At 38.5% G+C, this 26,903-nt stretch overlaps 1 protein-coding gene across 1 annotated transcript; it reads left to right on the top strand.

Moving 5' to 3' along the window:
• Positions 1 to 9,645: 9,645 nt before the first annotated feature.
• Positions 9,646 to 13,763, top strand: LOC145158930 (mechanosensitive ion channel protein 6-like). The gene is made up of 5 exons (XM_079077791.1): positions 9,646 to 11,377; positions 12,125 to 12,248; positions 12,339 to 12,632; positions 12,926 to 13,128; positions 13,245 to 13,763. The coding sequence occupies exons 1-5, from the start codon at positions 9,861 to 9,863 to the stop codon at positions 13,531 to 13,533; spliced, it is 2,427 nt and encodes an 808-aa protein (XP_078933917.1). The 5' UTR covers positions 9,646 to 9,860; the 3' UTR covers positions 13,534 to 13,763.
• The last annotated feature ends 13,140 nt before the right edge of the window (positions 13,764 to 26,903 follow it).

The following is a 26,903-nucleotide window of genomic DNA, read 5'->3' as shown; positions in this document are numbered from 1 at the left end:
CATAAGGTGGAGCACCAATACTGGAATGAAAGCTGTTGTTATAGGATAACTCTGCAAGGGGTAAGTAGGACTCCCAGCTCCCACCGAAGTCAATAACGCAGGCTCTTAGCATATCCTCGAGAGTCTGTATGGTCCGCTCACTATGGCCGTCTGTCTACGGATGATAGGCTGTACTGAAGTGCAGCCGCGTTCCGAGCTCCTCGTGGAACTTCTGCAAGAAACGGGAGCTAAACCGAACATCACGGTCTGAGACGATAGAGACCGGGACCCCATGGCGAACGACAATCTTGTGGATATATTCATTGGCCAGCTTCTCGGCCGACGAGCTCTCCCGAATGGGCAGAAAAGTGGGCAATCTTGGTCAATCGATCCATGATGACCCATATAGCGTCGAAATCCCTTGCCGTTCTCGGCAATTTGGTGATGAACTCCATCGTAATCTGCTCTCATTTCCACATGGGAATCTCTAGAGGCTGCAGCTTGCCATGCGGCCTCTAGTGCTCGGCGTTGACCATCCTGCAGGTCAAGCACATCTCTACGTACCAAGCGATTTCTCGCTTCATGCACGACCACCAGTAACTCAATCGCAAATCCTGGTACATCTTGGTGGCCCCCGGGTGAATAGAGAAGCGTGACTTGTGAGCCTCTTCCAGAACAATATGTCTGACCCCACCAGACATCGGAACCCAGACCCGACCGCAACGGGTCAACAATCCCCAACTATCCTGCGCAAACCGGGTGTTCTCACCCCTAATCCTCTCAAGCTTCCAATTCTCTTGTCTCATACCCTCAGCCTGAGCTTTCCTGATCAAGCTCACAAGTGGAAAATCCACTGATATCCTCATACACGTCGCTGGAGTAGAAGATCCAGCTGACTTGCGGCTCAGAGCATCCGCAACCACATTCGCTTTACCAGGATGGTAAAGGATCTCACAGTCATAATCCTTGACCACGTCAAGCCACCTGCGCTGTCTCATGTTTAGGTTCAGCTGATCCATGATGTGCCTCAGACTCTTGTGGTCCGTGTATATGGTACAACGGAACCCGTAGAGGTAATGTCTCCAAATATTGAGAGTGAATACCACCGCTCCCAACTCCAGATCATGAGTAGGGTATCTTGTCTCGTGCGGCTTCAACTGCTGCGACGCGTAGGCTATCACCCGTCCTCTCTACATGAGGACCGCTCCCAGTCCCATGATGGATGCATCATAGAATACTACAAAATCCTCAAATCCCTCCGGGAGAGTCAAGACTGGAGCCTCGCAAAGTCGCTGTCTGAGGGTCTCAAACGCCTCCTGGTGCTCGGGGCCCCACTGAAAATCCACCCCTTTCCTTGTCAGACGAGTGAGGGGTACTGCAATCTTGGAGAAATCCTACTGGAATCTCCGGTAGTACCCAGCTAATCCCAAGAAGCTCCTGATATCCGAGGGAGATTTCGGAACCTCCTACTACATAACTGCCTCGATTTTGGCTGGATCGACCAAAATCCCCTCCTGGTTAACGAGATGTCCAAGAAACTGAACCTCTCGTAACCAAAACTCACACTTCGAGAACTTGGTATAAAGCCTTTCTCGCCTCAAGACTCCCAATAGCTCCCGAAGATGCTCCTCGTGCTGCTCTCTGGTCTTGGAGTACACCAAGATCTCATCTATAAACATGATGACCGAGCGATCAATCATCGGTCTGCAGACCCGATTCATCAGGTCCATAAATATTGTTGGCACGTTGGTGAGCCCAAACAGTATCACCACGAACTCGTAATGTCCATAACGAGTCCTGAACGCGGTCTTCTCCACGTTATCCTCCCTAACCCTAACCTGATGGTACCTGGACCTCAGGTCTATCTTGGAGAACCAACATGCTCCCTGAAACTGATCAAAAATATCATCTATCCTCGGGAGTAGATAACAGTTCTTCACCGTCAACTTGTTCAACTCCCGGTAGTCAATGCACATTAGGTGTGAACCATCCTTCTTCCCGACGAAGAGAATCGGCGCTCCCCACGGAGAACTGCTCGGACGAATGAATTGCTTCCCCAACAGTTCCTGTAGTTATGATGATAGCTCCTGAATCTCCGGTGGTGCCAATCGGTACGGTGCCTTGGCGATAGGGGCCGCACCTGGCACAAGGTCAATCCTGAACTCGACTTGCCTCTCCGAAGGCACTCCGGGTAACTCCTCCGGAAATACGTCAGCGAACTCCTTGACTACTGGAACCTCTAAAACCGTTGTTTGATCCCCGACCCGCGTATCCACCACATACGCTAAAAAACCCGCACACCCGTGCTGAATGTACTGCCGAGCCCTGGAAGTTAAGCAAGACCCTGATCCCAATCTGGTGCCCTCGCCGAAGATAATCAGTTCTCCCCCACTTGGGGTTCGAACCATCACTCGCTGACCCTCGTAGTCGATCATGGCACCGAAGCGACTAAGCCAGTCCATACCCACAATCACACATACCTCCCCCATGGGAATCGGAATCAAGTCTATCGGGAAGGATACCCTGAAGATCTCCAACATGCAATCCCGATAGACCGAAGAAGCAGAAATCCCGTGTTCGTTGGCGATAGAGACTCGCAACGGACACTCTATCTCCTCTACTGGCAAACCGAACTCCCTACTAAATGACTGCGAGACAAACGACCGACTTGCACCCGAGTCAAATATACCAAAGTAGGTAAGGAGTTCACTAAGAACGTACCTAATCATAGGTATAACATATAAGCATAAAACATATATAATCAACAAGATAAAGGGTAGAAACATACCAGCAACCACATCCGGTGCTATCTTGGCCTCCTCAGCTATAAGCTGGAAGGCACGTCCCGGAGTCTTTGGAGGCTCTGCTCTACCCTGACCCCTGTCAGTAACTATCAGTGTAGCCGGCATTGGAGCCGGCGCCAGCCTGGCAGCGAGTTGTGGACAGTCGGTCTTCACGTGACCAACCTGATGACAATGGTAGAAGATCCTCATATCCTGAACCGGGGCTAGCTGGCGACAATCCCTCGCAAAGTGCCCCTGTTTGTCGCATTTGCGGCACGCACTACCTGATCTACAAACCCCAGAGTGACTCTTCCCGCAATTGCCATAAGTGTGGTCATGCTGACCTCCCGACCTAGAATCAACGGTCTTAGACCGCTTTGGCGCCGGCTGTGACTGTGTCGGGGCCTGCCGCTGCTCTCTCAACTGCAGCTCAATCTCTAGCTCACGCCGCCTAGTGGCCTCCTGTAACTCCAAGAGAGTATCACAATGGTGGGTAGCCACAAACTGACGAATGTCAGTCATGAGCATGCTCAGATAACATGTCATCTGAGCCTGCTCGGAAGCAAACTCTGGGCAAAACATCGCCCTCTCAGTGAACATATGGGTGATCTCCGTCACCGTCTCAGCATCCTGTCTAAGCTCCAAGAACTCCTAAGCTAGCTGCTCTCGCTCGACCCGTGGAATGTAGCGAGCGCGGAAAATATCCCTGAACTGATCCCAAGTGACCGCAGCTCTCTGCTCATCAGTGTACGAACCTCTCATCAACCTCCACCAGTCCTTTGCCCCGGACCTCAGCAGGTTCAAGGCACATCTGACCTTCTGGTCAGTAGGACATGAACATGTGAAGAAACACCCCTCCACGTCAGATAGCCACCTCATGGCTTTGAATGGGTCCTAAGTCCCATTAAAAGTCGAGGGCTTCGTGTTATCGAAGTCCCGGTACTAGAATGCCTGACTGGCTCCTCTCCCTGTCGTTACAGCTGCGGCAGCCGTCTCAGTGAGGGCTGCATAACGCTCATCGAAATACTCCATCATAGCGGTCTTGATAGACCCAAAAATCTCCGGTAACTGAGCCTGGAACATCGCAGCAACCTCATCCTGCAGGATCTCCCGGATCCTGGCATCCATCTCGTCTGGCCCTATATGGCCGATAGTCTCGGGTACTGCTGGTGCCTCCTGTCCGCCCTCTCCTAATCCTGACCCGGATCCAGTTACAAATCGTCTAGTAACCACCATGCTGAAAATATACCAAGAAGATATCAGATATTCCATATAACAATTCGGGAACCAACTCCCAACAAAACCTAGGGGTTGTGACTTCCTTGCTACGCGTATGGGTCATGTGCTTTCAGTAGTACGGGCCCATACTACCTTCCACACATACCCATATTTGTCTCAAGTATCATCACAACGCCCTAACACTATACGTAAGCATGGCATGTGCTCAATACCCACTCCTAGAGGAAGGCTAAATATCTCATAACTGGCGAACCGATCCCACACAACCCATCCATGAAACTTCCACCAACCCTGCAGCACTAGTGTATGCTAGCCATACATAACGCTGGACCCTATAGACTTTCAAATATCTGATCCTAACCTAAGCACTTAATCAGACAAGAACAAGAAATAAGGCCAAACCAAACATTCTCAGGCTATAAGATCTTAATTATGTACAACTATGATGCATACACTAAGCAACTACAGTAATGATGTCAATTTCATATAACGAAAAACCTTAGGCTATCAGGCATCATATAATCAGGTAATTCTATCATGCAATTCCTAAAGATCCCTAGCCTAATAATAGCATGTTGTTCTAACATATCACAAAATCAAATAACCCGTAAGGTATTTTGGGGTCTACTTACTGGCTCCGGCTAATCGTACACTTGCATCCTCCTTAGTATTTTGAAAACCATTTGAAAATCATTTTAAAAATCTTGTCCTTAGTTTGAGACTGGATATATACGAGTGTTTCCTCCATATCACTCAAACCAAGGCTCTGATACCAACTTGTAACACCCATAAAAAAATCAAGCCAATTTAAAAATAATTTAAATCATTCAAAACCAATAATTATTACAAATTTGTTTTCAAAATGGTTTAGTGTCTGAGTATCCCAGAAACAAATCATAAAACATAAGGAGGTGCACGATCACGCCTTCGCCTTCCTGCGATCATCAGAAGTACCTGAAACAAAATCAACAACTGTAAGCCCGAAGCTTAGTGAGTTCCCCCAAAATACCAACGCCATACAAACCATAAACTGTATCATATAAACAAACATCATGCATAATGAGCCATCAGCCTGACTTGACCACCTCGCAGGGCCATCAGTATATCTGGACTGCTCTACGAGCCTTCGTTAAGTCTGGACAGGTTCTCAGGGCCTTCAGCCTATCCGGACCGCTTGTCGGACCTTCGGCCCGACTATTATGCCCCAACCGGGACTGCAGTCTATCCGGTCCGCCCTGGGTATGTTGGCCTACAACACAAAGCAGGACCTGCCACAACCCAAACCCCCAATCCAACAATCATGTGCACATAAATATCATACGCTAGCTAGCTTGTACAGATAGTCATACAGATCTAACAGATCACTAACATAATATTATCCTATAACCAGGATACCGATCTAACAGATCACTAACATATCATACTCCTATAACCAGGATACCGATCTAACTAAAATCACTAACATATCATAATCCTATAACCAGGATACCGATCTAACAGATCACTAACATAGCAACTATCTTATAACCAGGATACCGATCTAACAGATCACTAACATAGTAACCATCCTATAAACAGGATACGAATCATAAACGGACGGCCTTGGTGCCTTAGACCCTGTTGATATAGTGAGAAGAACTCACCTCACGATGTCGAACTGTAGTGATAAGATCAAACTCTCGAATTACAGGCACGAACTCAACCACCTATAACCACCATAGGACCAAGTCCATCAAAATACCAAATTACCAAAATACCCTCAGAAGTCAACCCTTGGTCAAAGTCAAAGTCAACAATCAAGGTCAACAGTCCATGTTGACCCAACTCGTCGAGTGTAACTCACTGACTCGTCGAGTTCTTCCAGAACTCGAGAAATCGTGAAAATCCTAGTTGACTCGCCGAGTTTCCAGACAACTCGTCGAGTCCATGCGATGTCCAGATGTCGGGGAAAAACCCTAACTAACTCGTCGACCCATCTACCTGACTTGCCGAGTCCCTGCAGTACCAATACATGCAATCTTCACCTGACTCGTCGAGTTGGCCATGCAACTCGTCGAGTCCCTCTATTCCATTTCTCATTCAGACGTTTTTAAGCTACCCCAAAGTTCCAAATTGCAGATCTAGCCTCCTAGGGCATGGTTTCCACGTAAAGTTGCAAACTTTACGTACATGCAAGGTCCTAAATGTCAAAAGCAAGCGAAAGGAGAAGTTTAAGCTAAAGAGAATGGCCAAAGCTTGATAAATTCAGTAACTTTATGACTACAAGGACCTAGAGGAGTCCAGATCTGAAGTTACAACTTCAGATCATGCCCAATACCCGAAATGACCCACAAATGTGCTAAGGATGGCCTTAAACCCATGAACAAGGAAATCTAACACTAGAATGATCAAGGTAACAACTTGTTACCTTCAAATGGAAGCCAAAATGGAGTAGGTACTGAATCTAGAAGCTTCTCCTTGATCCAAGCTCTTGAGTCTTCAAGCTTCTTGCACAAATGCACCAAAACACTCTTTTAGCCTCACAAAACACTCAAGAACAAGGTTTAGACTGATTAGGGTTTCTTTTGGCCGTCAAAAGGTGATAATGGGCTGCGGGAAGGACTTAAGGTCCTTTAAATAGGGTGCAAACCCTAAACATTAGGGTTTCCATGCACAACTTCTACTCGTCGAGTCGGGGTCCTCCGTCTCGTCGAGTAGAAGTCATCAATCACGCAGGCTGACTAGGTTCGACACGACGAGTTGGGGCTTCCAACTCGTCGAGTTCCCTCAGTAAAATGAATATAAAGCTTTCGAAGATTATACCTGGGAGTCGGGATGTTACATGGTTTTTATGGTTATGGTTTCAGGTACTTTCGGTTCGAAAGGGAAGGGCTCGACATGATCGCAGCGCATCCACCCATGTTTCCACATTATGATGATTTTGGGATTTTACTCTAATAACGGTTTTTTTATAAAGTACTTTTGAATATTTATAAAAAGGATCGACCTTTGTGATATGTTAAGCTCTATGAAGGTTTCTAGAAAGATAGAAGGAGAGGCTTAACAGATTAAGAGTTGAATCTGTTAAGTTGTGGAAACCCAGTTCTCACGACGTGGCATTCAGGTCGCCACAACATGATGTCTGGGGGAGGGGGGGGGGGTAACCCGACTCTTTTATGATGGAGTGCCAATGATGTGACCTATGGGTGGTCACTATGTGGAGACCTGCTGAGGTTGACTTTGACTGTTGACCTTGACCGTTTACTTTTGACCATAGTTGACTTTTGGTCAAATTAGGATTTTAGGGTGTAGAATGGGAGAGTACTTCTTTATTGTTGATAAGCGTCTCGTAGTATCTGTCTATCCTGTGTGAGCTGTTGTATTTTAGCTGCTATCTACGAGGTGAGTCTTCCACTATATTTATCTTTGTGATAGTATATGCATGCTGACCAACCGGGTCTTATTTATTGATTGTTGTTAATGTGAAACTGAGTTGTTAATTATTTTTGTATTGCTGTGAGTCCATGGGACTGTTGATAGTCTCCATGGTTACGGATAACCCTTGAAATATGTTGTTAATCCACGAGACATGGTGTTATCCCACCGGGATTGCTAATAATCTTCAGGATTGCTGATAACCCATAGTTGTTTATTATGTTGTGTTGTATGTAATATTTTGGGAAACCCACTAAGCTTCGTCCTTACAGTTGTTGATTAAATGTGTTTCATGTACTTTTGATGATCGCGGGAAGGCAAATGCTTGACTATATACTTTGGCTTGCATATTTTTATAATTTTCGTATTTTGATACTCTGATTTTGGATGATCGTATTTGATACACCTGCAATTTTATTGACTTGATTTTTATAATACTTGAGGTTTTCTATATTAAAAATTAAAAATTGTGTGGTAAAGAAAATGGGATGTTACATATAAACTAACAACGTCATTTAGACGGTGTTGGCCAAAAGGATCAGGCGAGCAACAAAAACAAACAAACAAACTAGAGGACCAAGCATATAGGAGTTCCAATAGCTGCTCAGGATTAGCCTATTTCAGCAAAACACAAGCACCAATCATGTAATTTTTTCAAGATTGTTTTTGTTCTAATATCATAAATTCAAAACTAAACTTAACGTCGATTAATGTTATTCGTTGCTTAGGCCTTGTTATACATGACATGAGGAGATGTGATTTGATTGGGTGTGACAAAGTGGGCATTTTAGTCAAGATGATGATAATGTTCACGTTCATGTCTTGTGTTTATAGGATAAACTCATTAGCATTTCTATCAACTCATTAGCATTTTTATGGGATATTGACAAAAATGATCATTAGGTGAGATTTGACTAAAATAACCAAGTTTTATGTGTTTTTGAAAAATTATCTATATGTATGGAAGACATTTCATATGTATGGAAGACATTTCACACCAATTTAAGTAAAACTAAAATGGGGTCCTTCTAGACATTTGAGACCAATTTAACTCGAACTAAAAGTTTTTTTTTTTTTAATAAAAAGTATATTTCAGACTAACACTTTGGACATAAAAAAATGTTAGTCCAAAATTAAAGAATAAGTCTGAAATACGATAAATAATTTTATGATTTTGAGAAAATGCTTTGTTGTTAACGAAATCTAAAAGAAAAAAAACATGGCAAATGAAAAATAGATACGATATAATTGCTTAAAATTTGACATTTAATTGAAAAACAAGTACATTAGATGTTTAGAAATAGTTATTCGTGTTAGATGCTTAGAAATAGTTATTTTGGATACGAAAAAAAAAAATATTTTTGAAAGATATTTGACACAAGTAAAACAAAAAATACACATGATATATATTTTGATGGGGCAGAATTGCCAAATTTCTAACAAAAATATCATCAATGTGAAATGAAAAAGTTACTAAAAAACAAAAATCTATAAATCATTTTTATTAATGTTTTATTAATTGAGCCAAAAACTCTACAATTTTTGTTGTCCGTAGGCTCTAGCCGACAAATGAAAAACATAATGCAAAATTCTTAGGATGTGAAAAATCATCTTTGGGTCCAAACATCTTTTTCACTCAGATGTCACGTTAGTATTTCTTCTACTCTTTAGTTTCATTTTTTCCAATTCTCAACATAAAAAATCCGTTTCATTTTTTCCAACTGTTACATAAAATATCCATCTTTCCCAAGCTTCCCAACCGATATAATTTTAAAAACGTATATTAAAACATTTATCAAAACGATAATTAAAATTTTAATGTATATACCAAAACATATAAGAAAAAAAAAGGTGTTGGTTAAAAATATCATCAATCCAACGAAGTCTCTTCCTATTGAACCAGGGTGGATCGGCGGGCCTCCATTCCCACCATACCAACTATGATGGGGACAAAAATTTCATTGATACCGTGCACCATTAGATCATATTAGGTTTTGGCATATTTTATGTGAAATGGGGCCTACAAGGTTGACACAACACAAGGTACAGTTGTGCAGAAATTTTGGAGTTTGTAAAGAAAATAAAAGTCAGGGTTTAAGTTGAAACAACTGTTTTTAGGAGGGTTTAAAGTGAAAACCAACATAAAGTTGAGGGTTTTCCTCCTTTATAAACGATAAACATTCCCCTGTTGCTGTCAACATTATTATAGCTGATATCTGTGTCGCTTCAATTATGATTCAATCACCTGGTTCACAGTCGACTGAAGGATAATAATTTAATCTGAAAACTCTGATTTAAATTCTTCAAACCTTTTCGAATTGTATTATAAGTTGAGAAACTGACAGATCACCACAAAGAGAACCACAAATCGAACCAGAAGAAAAGCAAATCCTTTATAACGAAAACAATTACACCATTGATCAATTTACATCCGCGGTTCCTACTATGCCTTCGTCTCCATCGTTTCGGGGGAAAGCTACAGATGATAATGTCGCTGCTACTACAGAAGCAGAGGGGGCGTCATACAATTTCAACAACTCTGTTGTGGACCTTGAAAACGCTAACTATAACACAGTGTGGAGAGAATCGAGTTACAATTTCTCAAAAGACGGTGAGAAGTTCGATTTCTTAACGACGTCTGAGCCGCCGTCACCGCCGTTATCAAGAATAGCTGAGAGTCCGAATAACTATGGCACGCTGACGCCGAAAGAAGTTATGGTTTATTTTCACGATGAGGTGATTGAGCCGCAACCGATAAGGCACCGGCGCCGGTCCAATGGTAGTGGTCGTACGAGCGGCGGTGGAGAAGAAGTGACGCTTTGCTCCGGGAATGCTTCATTTAAGAGAAAATCGACCTTGATGAGGTCGAAAACCAAGTCCAGGTTAATGGATACACCGGAGAGAGATAAGAGGTCAGGTAGAATATCGAAATCTGGAATTTTGGGAAAAGGTGGTAGTGAATTCGATGAAGAAGATCCATTTTTGGACGATGATTTACCTGATGAGTATAAGCAGTTAAGGTATAGTAAATGGACTTTACTTCAGTTATTTTGTTTAATCCTGATTCTTGGTGCTTTAATTTGCACCTTCATAATTCCTTATTTTAAGCACAAGAAACTTTATGATCTTGTATTGTGGAAATGGGGGGTTATGATAATGGTTTTGATATGTGGAAGATTGGTTTCTGGTTGGGCGATTAGGCTTCTAGTAATCTCGATAGAACGAAACTTCCTACTACGAAAAAGGGTTTTATATTTTGTATATGGTTTGCGAAATGCTGTTCAAAATTGCCTTTGGTTTGGGTTAGTTTTAATTGCTTGGCAATGTATATTCCATGAAAAAGTCAACCATATGACACATGGAAAGGTTTTGCCTTATGTGACAAAGATTTGGATATGTCTTTTGGTGGGGACAATCGTTTGGTTATTGAAAACATTGTTAGTCAAAGTTCTTGCATCCTCTTTCCATGTGAGCACGTATTTTGACCGGATTCAAGAATCATTATTCAATCAATATGTAATTGAAACCCTTTCGGGTCTACCAGTGATTGAGATTCAACAAGAACAAGAGGAGGTGGATGAGATGATCTCGGAGGTTGAAAATTTTCAAAATGCTGGTACCAGTTTGCCACCCGATCTTAAGGCGAATATATTCAAGAAAACTGGGAGGTTTATTGGAACTCCAAGAAACAATAGTAAAAGTGGTAAATTTTACAAAGTTAACATGCCACTTGAAGATGGGATCACGATTGATCACTTGCATAGGCTAAATCAGAAGAATATATCGGCTTGGAATATGAAAAGATTGATGAGTATTGTTAGAACCGGAGTTTTGTCTACCTTAGATGATCAACTCGGAAAGTCATGTGATGAGGACGAGTCTGCGGTGCAGATAACAAACGAAATGCAAGCTAAGATTGCAGCCAAGAGAATATTCTGTAATGTTGCTATGGAAGGCTCAAAGTAAGTTTTTAATCTTATAACCAATTACGTATTCAAATTTGTTGGAAAACATGTCAACTTGATATGCATTAGACCGGGATCGGGATTGATGTGAACAGGACAAATTGCAAATAAAATTTTTCCAAAAAAAAAGGTTGAATGGGGACTCATTCTCGATCTATCGTTTGTGGAAAAAACGTGAATGCCCTCATACTCATCCTCGAAATAACCCTAGAAAGTTTGTCCAGTTCCATCCCATATAATAATTTATAAACGTGTGCCCTTGAAGATCATCGCTAATATTACGCTCCCCTCTGCGCTCCCTTGTTATTTTGAGCTCCCTCATTAGCCGTGGCTAAATGCAAGAAGAGAAACATACTTTCATTTAAATACGTATTTTAGCATCCTGTTTGCATTACTTTAAATTAAAGTAATGTACTTTCTATGTTTTTTATTAAAGCATTGTACTCTGAAAAATCTATTTAGTTACAACATTGTACTTATAATTATTACAATGACGTACTTCTAACATTTTTTTTTCTCATTAGAACATTATATTATGAAAAATCTATCCAATTATAGTGGTGGTGCATATAATGAAAGTAAATTGCATTTCATTACATTTAACCTATATGTAAAATTTAGTTTAGGTACATTTGACCAGTCATCTATAATTGAAAGCCAAAGTACACTCTCTATATTCAAAAGCCTTATCTTATTTCTGTATAGATCATCTTTTCACTATGTCTTGTTTTTTTCCCCTTATAGGCGCATTTATATAGAAGATTTAATGCGCTTTCTGAGAGAAGATGAAGCGTTGAAGGCAATACGGCTCTTTGATGGAGATAGTGAAACCAAAGGAATCAGCAAGGCACTTCTCAAAAATTGGGTGGTAAGACCTTTTTTCTTCTCCATCATCAACTTTTTTCCATAATCAACAATGATTCGGTTCACAGGAATTCCAAAAATATCGTTTTTCCAGGTTAATGTGTACCGAGAACGAAGAGCTCTTGCATTGTCTCTGAAGGATACAAAGACAGCCGTAAAGAAACTCCATCAAATGTTCAATTTGGCTGTTAGTATCATAATAATCGTGATTTGGCTTCTTATACTTAAAGTTGCAACCACACAATTCTTTATATTCCTAAGTTCACAACTGCTTTTGGTTGTGTTTGTGTTTGGTAACACATGCAAGACGACATTCGAAGCCATTATTTTCTTGTTCGTAATGCATCCGTTTGATGTCGGTGATCGTTGTGAAGTTGACGGTGTTCAGGTAAAGCATTAGAAATAACGACGTATGATCATTTATTCGAAGCCATTATTTTCTTGTTTGTAATAGCATTGTAATTTTAATTTTTTTTCCTTATAGAACGTCATATTTTGAAAGTCTATCTAATTATAGAAGTGAAATTTGTTTTCTATTATATTAACATTGATATACTTGCCTAATTCGGTTGATTTTTTGTTTTTGAAGTACAATACTATAATATAAAAAATAGAAGTAGAATGCTATAATAAAGAAAACAATAATATTTATGTCTTTGGTATATTTATTGTGGATTGCAGATGGTAGTTGAGGAGATGAATATATTGACTACGGTTTTCTTGAGGTTCGATAACCTGAAAATTATATATCCAAACAGTGTCTTGGCTACGAAACCGATCTCCAATTACTACCGTAGTCCGGATATGGGGGATGCTGTGGACTTCTGTGTACATGTATCAACCCCTGTCGAAAAGATTGCTCTCATGAAGGAGAGGATAACAAGGTATATCACTATAATAAATGACCATTTTTAGGCTTGTATTTACTAGCGATGCTCAATAACAAATTACTATTGATTTGATAAATGATCAATGAATGACTGGTTTGTTGCGACTGCAGCTACATTGAGAACAAGAGCGACCATTGGTACCCTGCACCTATGATAGTCTTGAGGGATGTAGACGACATGAATCGGCTAAAGATTTCGATATGGCTTTCACACCGGATAAACTTTCAAGACATGGGTGAACGATGGCTACGAAGAGCTCTTTTAGTTGAGGAAATGATTAAAGTCTTCAGAGATCTCGATATCGAGTACCGCATGCTGCCTATTGACATTAATGTCCGTAACATGCAGCCTGTGTCCTCAAATCGGCTTCCGTCTACATGGACTACTTTGGCAAACTGATTTGGCATTGCGGTTGACACTTTGATCTTGTGGTTAGATGGTACAATACTTTATGTGTATACAAAAATACTATAAAATTTCGTTGGAGGCCATTCCTTTGGTCCATTTGTTCGAAATTTGATTTTATTTTGTGTGTCTTATTTGTATTATATATTTTATGAAATGAAGATAAATAAAAGCTACAAACCTACAAATGTAGAATGATAATGGAATTGAGCTTGATGTTTCAACTCGTTTTGTTATGTGGGTCTTCTTCGTATTACGTGATAAAGAATGAAATTAATGGAGAAATAAAGGCCAGATCTTGGTGTTTTAAGTTGTTTTGTTTTGTGGGTCTTCTTGATGTTGCGTGATGAAAAAAAAATGGAATAAATGAGAAATAAAGGCCATGTGATGTTGTCATTTTCTTGTTTTATTTCGTTTTCAAGCGTGTTAATTAGGGCAGCATGCATTATTTGTCGATTGGTTCCATTCTGAAAACAAAAAAGTAAAGGAAAACAGGAAAAAACGTAATCGAGAAATAGAAAACAAGGAGAAAATTAAAGAAAAACGAATAAAAATACAAAAACAATGGAAAAGCCGGAACGTTCTAGCAAACCAATGTCTTTTTTAAAAATAAAAATACAAGAAAAAGACCGGACCGTACAAAAAAGTTGAAAAAAATAAACAATAAAAACCAAAACTAAAAACAAATAATTGTTGTAACTCATAATATATCATTTATCAATGTTATTTCCATTTAAGTGTTTCATAAATAGAAACTTTGTATGTAACTTTTATAATCTTTGGTTTATTTAGCTTTTGCCTTATATATATAGCATGTTCTTATGTGTTTATAAATATTTACAGAAAACATATATTATCAATGAGAATGAGAATGTTAAAATGAATCATGGAGTTGAGTTAATTTGTCATACAATGCGCTATCAACATTTTGCTCAAAGATCGAGGCATCATGGTCCACTTTTGTCGCTCGAGGAATAGAAATAAAAAAATAAAAAAAAAAAGTTCGAGATCATTCTTCTCTCTAATTTACAAGTAAGCTTTTCTTGATATTCATAGATTACATCTTATTTTTTATCATCTTGTAGTTGTGTGTTTATATAAAAACAAAGGGAAATCAATGTTGAAACCAAATGCATATTTATGTAGATTAAGAAAAGATTGAGTTCATTTTCATTATTGTTTTGTTTGGTAAATCCTTTCAATGAATTAAGGAAAAACATTCATTCATTAAATTTTTGAATGAGTTTATGAGAATTTATCTTGATCCATTTACAAACTCACTTTAAAAGAAAAGTAACACTAATAATTATATTTTATTGACAAACACTTTCAATTTTGTATGAGACAATAATTATTTATTTATGTCTAAATGTGTTTTTAAATTTCTTAACATCAGCATGAAAAAAATAATAAAGTTTTTAACTCAAACATGAAATTTTTTAAAATGTTTCACCATTTACAAAATAGATATATTCACAATTATTTTTGGAAAAATTATGAATCATAGCCAAATAGGCTCACATATTTTAAATACGATGTCTAGGAAAATTATAGGATGTTATTTATATCCTAATAAGGTCGGTTTTTATATGCGTTTACTATCCTCATCATTATTTTTACTGATCGTATTTAAATAGAGCTACCGCAAAGGGTTGAGTAAATAATTATTTCCCCAAATGTATTTATTTATTGATATTGCACCGGTGTCTCAAAATCGACATGTGGTTAACATGTGGTTTGATTACGAGGAACCTATTCACGGGTGAGCTTCTCGAACATATCGTTTCGGAAACAAAGTTCACTCTAGCAACTCTAGTGTTTCTCGAACCCGCCGTTTCAAAACTCTAGTGTTTCTCTATTACTATGGTCAATAATTGACTGACGTTGATTTATTGGAGAAGCTTACACCACCTTTCCTAGTTCTGACAACTTGCTTCAAAAGCAAAAAACATCAGTCTAAGTTCACAACGTTCCCTAAGCTCATTACCCAATTGCTATTTGATGAAAAAATAGCATCATTTTAATGAGAAATAAAAATTATCTTCTAGTTAGGACAAAGACAATTCCAATGCATGATGCTAATAATGTTTGTGGGCCTCAAACTTGAAACGAGAACTGAGACAAGCTCCAGTCGTCCCGAAAGACAAGGAATCATGGTGAGACTAAAGCTTGCAAAGTCAAGCGAGGTTCAGACTCTAATCCGAGCCAACGCCATGTGGCTCCTAGGGAATCTCGTACTAGGAACAACAACAATAGGACAATTCGTCCCAGAGTAAGAGATTATGCTAATGAGAAAACTTTATGTTACAAATGTGATGGCTATGGTCATATGTAATAGACTTGTAAGGCTACTCTCGAAGAAGTTCAAAACTATCATTATGGAAGAAAATTTAAAGCAAACTCTACCGAAACAAACAAATTCCTTGATAACCCTGATTTTGTGGGTAAAATGGAATAATAGACCTATTGTCCGACTCCTAGAATATATTATTTTTTCTTTAGGATTATGCTTTCCCATTTGAATATTATCTATCTTTTGGATTTTGGTTTGTTGTACCTCGATCATGTTTCTTGAAATAATTTAAAGTTTGTTCCTAGAACACACACAGCTTTATCTTATACACCGGGTCAACCCATTTATAATCAATTACAACCCGCGTGACCTTTCATGTTTTCAGAAATTGCTCCGCAGTCCAAAACATTCTCCAACTTTGCATATAACACCCTTCCTGCATATATCTAACAATACAAGAGCCACAACTAAAATAAATAATAAATACAAATTAAGGAAATTAACGATAAAAGGATATATGAATTATAAGTTTGAAGACCAGTTAACTCAACACCCCTACTCAAACTTAAAATTCAATTAAAACATCAACAAGTCCCTTGAAAAGGATCAACAAGACCCAACTTTTTACAAACTAATTCATGTTGTGAAACACTTAATCCTTTAGTAAAAATATCAGCCACATTGTTTTCAGAACTAATTTTAAAAACCTCAACAATTCCTTTTGAAACACGATCTCTAATAAAATGAAAATCAACATCAAAATGTTTTGTTTTCTCATGAAAAATTGGATTAAGAACAAGCTTTATAGCTTAGTCATTATCACAAAATATAGGAACATGAGTTTTGTTCTTAATTCCAAGATCAAAAAGAACTTTTAAAATCCACATTATCTCACAAGACACAATACCAAGAGCTCGATATTCAGACTTAGTAGATGAGCGAGAAACAGTTTCATGTTTCTTACTTTTCCATGAGACAAGATTATTACGAAAGAACACTGCATAACCTGTTACAGACTTCCTTGAAACAAGGCATTTTGCCCGATCTGCATCAACAAAACTCTTAAGACACAAGACATCTGATTTCACAATTGAAAACCCCCTTCCAAGATTATTCTTTAAATACCTTAGAAGTCTTATAGCAATATTAAAAAGAGATTTTCTAGGACTATGCATGAATTGACTTAAAACATGCACAGAATAAGATATATCAGGCCTGGTAATGGTTAAGTAGATAAGCTTACCAACCAATTTTTGAAACAAAACAACATTAGGAATTAAACTATCATTTTTATCCAAGCCATCTGCCCTTATAACAACATTATTATCCAAGGGCATTTTAACAGGTTTACAACCTAACATACCAAATTCATGTAACAATTCAATACAATATTTCCTTTGGCACAAACAAATACCATTATAAATATCTACAACTTCAATGCCCAAAAAAACTTTAACTTGCCCAAGTTTTAAATTATAAACTTAGATTTTAAAAAACTCTTTACTTTATTAATCTCTTCAACACTACTACCAGTAAGTATAATATCATCAACATACACTAAAAGAGCAAGAAAACAGTTGTTACCAGTCTTAACAAAAAGTGAGAAATCATTTACACTTTGTACAAAACCAAATTCAAACAAAGCACCACATAATTTTTCATTCCACTTTCTAGGAGCATGTTTAAGTCCATATAAAGATTTCAACAATTTACAAACTTGATTACTATTTTTATCATGATACCCTGGAGGCAAAGACATATAAACATCCTCATCCAGTTCACCATACAAAAAAGCATTATTTATATCAAGCTGAAATAACTTCCATCCATAATTAACAGCAACAGTAATAACAATCCTAATAGTAACCATTTTAGCTACAGGAGAGAAAGTTTCCTCATAATCTAAGCCTTCTCTCTGATTATAACCTTTAGCAACCAACCTAGCCTTATATCTTTCAACCTCACCATTTGATTTATATTTAATTTTATAAACCCATTTGCAACCAATAGGTTTCCTATCAGAAGGCAAGTCACAGATAACCCAAGTTTGATTTCTATACAAAGCTTCCATTTCATCATTTATAGCTTTAATCCAATTTGGATCTAAGGAAGCTTCATAATATGAATGGGGTTCAACAGTCTTATTAAGATTAACTACAAAACACCTACTTTCAGAATTCAAAAAAGAGTAATTAACAGATTTCTCAATCCCATATTTATATTTTCCTTCAACAACAAAATCACTAAACTTTTTTGGAAATCTAGATTCTCTATGAGATCTCCTCAAAGATTGACTATCAGAAGAAGATGAACTAATATTTTCCTCATAATTGTCTAGAGGTTCAAATGTAACTAGATCAGGTTGCAAACTATGCATTTCACAACCTGGAGAACCTTCCTGACCAGGAAGAGTTGCAGTTCTATTTGAACTACCTTCAAGTCTAGAATCAGTTGCACTCACAGGTTGATCAATACAAACATCACCCTCCTGACAGGTATCATCTAAACTCCTAGTATCTTGACTATCATCAAGACTATCAGATAACAATATCTCATCATTGGAAAAAGGATCCCATGTACCATGATCATTCAAAGAAGAAAACTCAAGAGAATCAAGGAAATCATCAGATTTAGAAGCCATTTTAAAAGGAAAGACTGACTCATAGAACTTCACATCCCTGGAGAAAAAAGAAACTCCACTATCAAGACAAAACAATTTATACCATTTTTTAACATTTGAATAACCAATTAAAACACACTTTTCAGATCTTTCAGAAAATTTATCTTTAATATCAAGTTTAGTTGAAAAACACAAACATCCAAAAACTCTGATTTTATCAAACACAGGCAAACAATTATAAACAAGCTCGAAAGGAGTTTTACCATTTAAAACAGAAGAAGGATTTCTATTATTAAAAAAAACAGTTGTAAGAACAGCATCTCCCCAAAACTTTCTAGGTAATCCAGATTGAAATAAAAGAGATCTAGAAACATCTAGAAGATGTCTATGTTTTCTCTCCACAATACCATTCTGTTGTGGAGTATGAACACAAGAAGTTTGATGTATAACACCCTTATTTCCAAGAAAAGTTTTCATATTAAAATTCACAAACTCAAACCCATTATCAGATCTGATTATTTTAATTTTAACACCAAATTGATTTTCAACTAAAGCATGAAACTCTTGAAAACAGAATAAAACATCACTTTTTGACTTAATAAGATAAACCCAAGTAGCTCTAGTAAAATCATCAACAATAGTGAGAAAAAACCTAAAACCACCAATAGAAGGAACTTTATAAGGACCCCAAACATCCAAATGAATGAGTTCACCAAGCTTACTAGTTTTATGTTCACTTAAAGGAAAAGGTTCTCTAGTTTGTTTAGCCTTATGACAAACTTCACATGCCATAACATTTTCATTTTCAAAATTAAGAACAGGTTTCAACACATTTAAAGCTTTATCAGCAGGATGACCTAACCGATTATGCCACATAAATTTAGAAACACAACACTTAGAAGAATTAACAACATTTGACCTACCTAGTGAGTTATTGTTATTTTCAAGATAGTAAAGACCTCCAAACTCTTTACCAGTCTTCACAGTCATTTTTTAGAGAGAATCCTGAACATAACAATTATTTTCATCAAAAGTAACATTGCACTTATTTTCCTTACACAACTTGTGAACAGATAAGAGATTTACATGAAAATCAGGAACAACAAAAACATCAGTTAAAGTAATAGAATCTGAAAGATTCATGTTTCCAATTTTATCAATCTTGGTTGTAGACCCATTAGGATGATCCACCCTCAAGTTTAGCTTGGAAACATCAACCTTATCAAAAAGTTGTGACTCAGAAGCAGTCATATGTTGACTAGCCCCTGAATCAACAACCCAACTTTTACTCTTAAAAGAAGCATTATTACACACCATACCTGCCATATTGGCATTTCCTGTAATATCTTCTGATGACTGTTTCTCATTAAGAAGAGCCAAAACTTTAGAAAATTGTTCACTTGTTAATAAATGCTGATCAGACTTATCAGAAGAGGTTATTGATGAATTAAAACTCTCACTAGCATGTGTACTAACATGGGAAGCAGTACCAGATGAAGACACCTTGTTATTATCAGATTTAAACTTAAAATCCTTGGGATACCCAATAAGTTTATAACATTTTTCAATCGTGTGTCCCTTTATACCATAATTTTTACAAACCAAATTCTAAATTCTACCTTTAAATTTCCTGTTATCACTAATTTTTCCAGCAAAGGATGAAGAAGAGCTGCTTTTGTTAGACAAAACAGAAGTAGACCCATTTTTTTATTAGACTCTTCTCTAGACACAACAGAAAAGGCAGTTTTAACATCAGGTAAAGGTTCCATTAACAAAATGTGACTTTTAACCTGATTAAAGGACTCATCTAAACCACTTAAAATTTGCATAAGCTTCATGAGTTTAGAGTGACTTTTAGATTGAACACCAGCCTCACAAACACACTCTGTACACTTCGTTAAACTATCAAATTCCTTCCACAAACCATCAAGTTTGTTAAAGTAATCAGCAACAGACAAACCATTTTGAGAAAGAGAATTTATTTGTTGATGAACATTAAAAACAACAGACCCATCAGCCTTATAATAAGTATCACATAGATCATTCCAAATGTCCAAGGCAAACTCAGAACACACATGACCAATATAGATATTCTCAGACAAGGAATTAAGAATCCAAGAACAAACAATAGCATTTACTCTGTCCCACTTAAGAGACCTAACAGGATCCTTTTTATCCTGAACTTTAGTACCTTCAATAAATCATTTCTTATTTCTAGCTTTCAAAGCTCTAATCATAGAGCTTTTCCAAACTCGGAAATTCTCAGTTCCTAGTAGTTTAAAACTAATAATAGTACTACTAGCATAATCAGAAGGATGAAGATACAAAGGATCATCAAAATCAACAGTTTCAGATTTACTAGAAGAAGATCCTTCAGGTATTTCACTAGTCATGATTACCAAAACAACAAGACACAAGAACTATCACGAATCCAAACCCTAATCTCAGATGTTTACAACTAGTTTTTGTAAATCAGTCCAGATTCATAACCACATAAGGTCAGAGCAAGATGAGATACAGACGTAAACATCCAAGACTAGCAGATAGATGACAGATCTGAATCACCACAAAAACAGATTAAAAGAAACAAGAAGAAGGCGTGCGAACACTTATAGTGATCCACCAAAAAAAGCATAGTAAACAGCAAATTCGTTTCGATAGATGAAAAGATCTACCACTGATCACCACAGGGCATTCAAATGCCAGACACCAAATCTGTTTATGTTACCCTGTTTGCACAAATTTGACGTTGACCGTCAGGACAATGTATATGCTAGATTTAATTCAGGTGAAACCAACATACACAAGATCTGATCGTTTACTCTCAAGGCAGTGACAATATAACACCAGAATTTAACAGAGAGACAACTTCTGGATCTGAAGATAGATTAACGAACAACCTCACGATCTAACACAGATCGATAACAAAAACAATGCCAGATAGACACAAAAAAAAACTAATCTGAAACGCTAACAAAAAACCCTAAATCAGAACCAAGGAAACACACGCAACCGGGTCTCTGATACCATCTAAAGAAAATTGAGACATATAAACTCAAGATATCACAACATCAACATTTCTTATTCAAGTAAGAATCAGTTGGTTTTCATCAACTTACAAACGAAATCTCACTACAATCACACTCATCTCTCGGACATAGTTCTAGACTATTTACTGAATACAGAAGAACAATTGGAAAAATTAAGAACAACACTAATTTGCTTAGAACAATATTACAGACTCGAAACTACTCAGAGAGAAAAGAAAAGTTTTCATGAAGATTATGAATGAATGAATGACCTAGAACACACGCAGCTTTATCTTATACACCGGGTCAACCCATTTATAATCAAATACAACCCGCGTGACCTTTCATGTTTTCAGAATTTGCTCCACAGTCCAAAACATTCTCCAACTTTTCATATAACACCCTTCCTGCATATATCTAACAATACAAGAGCCACAACTAAAATAAATAATAAATACAAATTAAGGAAATTAAGGATAAAAGGATATATGAATTATAAGTTTGACGACCAGTTAACTCAACAACATCCCAAAAATAAGGCCATAAAATTTCATTTTTAATCGAATAAAAATAGTGCTCCAAACATTATCCATACAAGTTAAATAAAGAAAGTGTATGCGTATTATTTCAAATCAGAGTAAATTATAAAATGCAGAAACATGTGGTGCGTGCCCTGCAATCATCCGGAGCTCCCTTGTTTAAAAATCGAAGTACCTAAAACACAAACTGAAAACCGTAAGCACAAAGCTTAGTGAGTTCCCCCAACATTCCACATACAACACAAGCTTACAGTCAGGCATATCTGTGTGCACGACCTACCCTGTCGAGCATATCTGGGTGCTCGACCTACCCTGTCAGGCATATCTGGGTGCCCGACCTACCCTCCGGTTTATTTCAACCGGTTACGGGGTCTATTTCACCCCTACCACTACCACGTAATAACATGCATAAACATATTGTCAGGCATATATGGGTGCCCGACCTACCCTCCGGTTTATTTCAACCGGTTACGGAGTCTATTTCACCCCTACCACTACCACATAATAACATAGCAGACAAGCACATAAATCTCAACAGATAGTAACATACTAGAAAATTATCACAAAGACAATCATCTCTACTATCACAACTACTAGTGGGCCCGTATTGGTGCCTTTGACCGATTGATACAGGGAAGGTAACTCACCTCGCACTGCTGAAGTCCCGCGGATAAAACTCTAGTTGCTGGATGACAGATTCCCGAACTGTCAACATCAAAACAACACCCAATTAATAAGTAGGTTCCAATACATAACCATAAGTCCGTGCTTGGGGTAAAAAGACTACTATACCCCCAACCTAGCTTGATCCTAGCCCAAGGCCCAAACACACACTCTGAAGGCCTAAAAGCCAAACAATGAACCAAGGCCCAACATATGGCCCAATTTTCCAAATTGGGCCCAAACCCCTCACATGGGCCTTACCCTAAAGCTCATCCAAATACCCTAGTCCATATACTTGTTCTTAGATGGCCCATCAAGAATTTAAACATCTAAGCCCAAAAGAAAAGCCCAACTTAAAACCCAGCACAATGAGGGTTTTCACATAAAATGACGATTAGGGTTAACTAAAAACACTTAACTAATTAAGGACTTAATCCATTAACTCCATCATTCTACTAGGTCAATTATACGGTGTGGTCGGGCATAATTCATCATTCAATTCCAATGGTCCAAAACGCGGGTCCCGACAAATCAAAAACTAACATTTCTAAAATTAGGGTTTTCTAAACCCTTATTAGAGTTTTCAACCCAATCACAAGCCAATTAGTCCAATGGTTAAATTTTAGGTTAATTAATGTTAAATAAGTCAGGCACCACCCACTACCACCTCGGGCAGTGGTGGTCAACGGGAGTTCATGGCTGCGGCCACCACCACACGGCGATGGTGGTGGTTTTCCTTCAATTCTTCCGCCAAGAAATGCTTGAACAATCTCATTCCATTAAAGACACACGTGAACACCATAACATACACAAACACAGCCACCACCACACGACGACTGGTGGTGGCAGAGCGGTGGTATGTTGGCCGCCATGGTGGTTCCCTCACAGTTTTCGGGCAACAGAAAACACGCACACGCACTCAAAACACGAGATCAGACCCCAAAAATACACACCAACTCAGCCACCCCGTGGCGGCATAAGGCAGTCGGAGAACGACAACACGCGGAACAGCCACTGCAACGGCGACAGCGACCGCGAACCACGACGGGGATCCGAAGTGGGTGGAGAGGGACATTGTAGTTCGACCGGTCTCCCCACATTCACAGCGTCGGGCTCGAGCTCACAACCCACGTCTTCGTCGGTGAATGAGAGCAACGACGGTTGCATTCGACGGTCATTACGTGATACCGGTGAGGTGACTGATGGCGAAACAGAAGAAGAATGATGAAACGCGTCCGAGAACGACAGCAACACTGCCACAACATCGGTCTTCAGCAATCTCAACTTCATCGGGAGCAGCCACGGTGGCATTGGACTGGTGGTTTGCGACCTCAACAGTGGGGGTGGCGGCGCCGGCCGGAGGGAAGAAATGAGGTTGGCGGCTGGAGGATGACAATCTAGGGTTAGGGTTTCTTAGTGATGTAGCTTCAAACGGGAAGGGAAGGGGCACCGGGTTTAATCTCATTTCTCTTTCAAACTTATTTTATTTTTTCCAAATTTAGTCCCTCTCCACCCGATCTTTTTCAAACTAAGCCCAAAAAATTACCAAACAACCCCCAGCTTCGAAATTCATTTCACATTAAGTCCAAATGTTACAATTTACACTGCAAATTCCCGAGTTTATAACATTTGGCTCCCAAGGCTAACTCTGAAAAATTATTACAGATTTAGGGCTACTATTCGTTTATTAATTTTATCTATTTTTTTATTTAATAAACGAGATGTTACATTTCTCCCCCACTTAAATTAGATTTCGTCATCGAAACCATTCCTTACCATTCCTGACACGCCGGACAACTTGAGCGACATGGCAACAATCCTAAGCATACCCCAACCTTTCCAGGGCAACTGAAACCAACCTTCGCATGGCCCTACAATCCGCAGATGAACGAATTCCTTGTAGCATAAATGTTGGGTAATATATGCATCAAATACACTCAATAACTAGGCAGCGGAAGAATCGAAACAACAAAACGATTTACCTAAGTGTACATGCACCCTATGGATCTATGGCTTCATACTATTACTTCTACCCTATGAAATCCGAAAATACAAGGAAGAATACTAACCTCTTTAGCAGCTAATGATCTTCAAGCTTGACTCCTTGTGCGTGCCACCTTGTTTGGATGATGAGGATCCAAACCAGAATCCATCTCTTGGTTCACACCCAATGAACTCAAAGAGTAGAAACATATATTAAACTAGGAGGGATGAACTATAAGGAAAGTTCTTCCACAATGAGGGAGAAAGAAGGTGGCGAATACTCAAGCCAAAAATGAGCAAGGAGGAATGAATCCCTAAGGCCCTATTTATAACCTTGGATACCTCCTAGGGTTTTATCCTTCCATCCATGTGGGATGGGATAGGATAAGAACGAAATTCCCTTTATCCAAAGGGAGATTTCGTCCAACCCCATTCATTGTAGGGTTGTGGAATGTTTCCTGATCAACCAACTATTGATTAATTCACATTCAACCCTTCTATTAATTAAACTGTTAATTAATTCCCAAATTGTTTTCCAATTAGTTTCTAATTAATTATTAAACAATAATAATTAATAAACTAATCGCTCCTATTATTTATTCTACTCAATTTTGAGTCTTGAGGGCAACCCAAGAGGACCCTGCTATTATTAGAAATATCACCAATTAGTTAATGACCTTGGACACACTTCCAACAGTCTCCCACTTGGACAAGTCATCAACTACATATAGTCTTATATCCATCTAATAATCAACAGAGAGAATGTCATCCAATGCATCTGCCGAACTCTGATTTAATCAGTTTCAGCCCTCAGATAAGTGATCAACTATTCCTTCATCCTCATGATATCTGTATGAATTCGAGACATGGATAATGGTCAATCTCAGAATTCAAAATTATGTTTCCCAATATAGATTTTTGATGACTACATCTGACTACTAAATCGAATACATCAATTCTAGTCAGCACCCAGCCAGGTATTTTAGATGTCAGCACCAAATCATCGAGGGGCCCATAGATATCGCTTCTCCTATTAAGGCAGAAGGGACGAATAAACTTTGACTACATAGTCTTTGTCTATTTCATCATGTCACACATGAATACACCCGTTATAGCCACCATTTACGGATAGCGTTGGAGTATACCAATGCATGACAGAATCTTAGAGCAAAGCCCCACATGTATCTCGGTTTGAAGAACAGAAAATATTATCATCTTAGAATTACACGTGACTTAATCCATGAAGTAATATCTAAGTGTGGGTTGTTCCAATACTTAAATCACTATTAAGCACTCATAAGTGTTGACACAATCACTGTGTCATGCTCAATCAAAATGGTCAATCCATCAACACTCATGACAATCTTAAATCACTACTTACTTCCAAGAGTATGATCGACTGTGGAGATTTGAGTACTTAGTACTTGGGAAGTGGGTTCTAAACATGCAAAAGTGAAACACAGTAATAAATAAATAGAAGTGATAGCAATCCAGCACTTTATTAAGTCTCCACAAAATAAACATCAATTCTATTACTAATTCATACTGTTAAATGTTTCAAGGATTATCAAACTAAACAACTACACCATATCTTCAGCAAATCTAATGCCTATAGATCTAGTATGACCATCATGCTTGATCCTTGATAGTGGTTTAGTGAACGGATCGGCGAGATTCTCTTCTGATGATACTCTACTCACAACAATATCTCCATCGTCGACTCGATGTCTTACATAGTGGAACTTTCTAAGTATATGTCTTGAGTTACCATGGTCTTTGGGTTCTTTAGTCAAAGCGACTGCACCCTCATTGTCACAGAAGATTTTCAAGGGATCCTTGATGCTCGGAACGACACCAAGATCATCAATGAAATTCTTCAGCCATGTAGCTTCTTTTGCAGCTTCACTAGTTGCTATATACTCTGACTCGCACGTAGAGTCTGCCACTGTCGACTGCTTGGAGCTCTTCCAAGTGACCGATCCTCCATTGAGCAAGAATACCCATCCTGACTGCGAACATGAGTTGTCCCTATCAGTCTGGAAACCGGAATCTGTATAACCTGTAACTTTCAACTCATCTTTACCCCCATATACCAAGAACATATCCTTTGTTCTTCTTAGGTATTTCAAAATGTTCTTTACTGTCGTCCAATGACTTTTGCCTGGGTTGTCCTGAAAACGACTCACCATACTCAGAGCAATTAAGACGTCAGGACGAGTACATGTCATGGCATACAT

The sequence above is a fragment of the Lactuca virosa genome, chromosome 2, assembly GCF_052849685.1.
Source record: "Lactuca virosa cultivar CGN04683 chromosome 2, Lactuca_virosa_CGN04683_v6, whole genome shotgun sequence".
Lineage (NCBI taxonomy): Eukaryota > Viridiplantae > Streptophyta > Magnoliopsida > Asterales > Asteraceae > Lactuca > Lactuca virosa.
This window is presented reverse-complemented; position numbering and strand designations above follow the sequence as displayed.

Coding starts and splice junctions, on each gene's coding strand:
- LOC145158930 (XM_079077791.1), top strand. CDS start 9,861: ATGCCTTCGTCTCCATCGTTTCGGGGGAAAGCTACAGATGATAATGTC. Junction 12,249..12,338: donor CACTTCTCAAAAATTGGGTG/GTAAGACCTTTT, acceptor TCGTTTTTCCAG/GTTAATGTGTACCGAGAACG. Junction 12,633..12,925: donor GTGAAGTTGACGGTGTTCAG/GTAAAGCATTAG, acceptor TGTGGATTGCAG/ATGGTAGTTGAGGAGATGAA.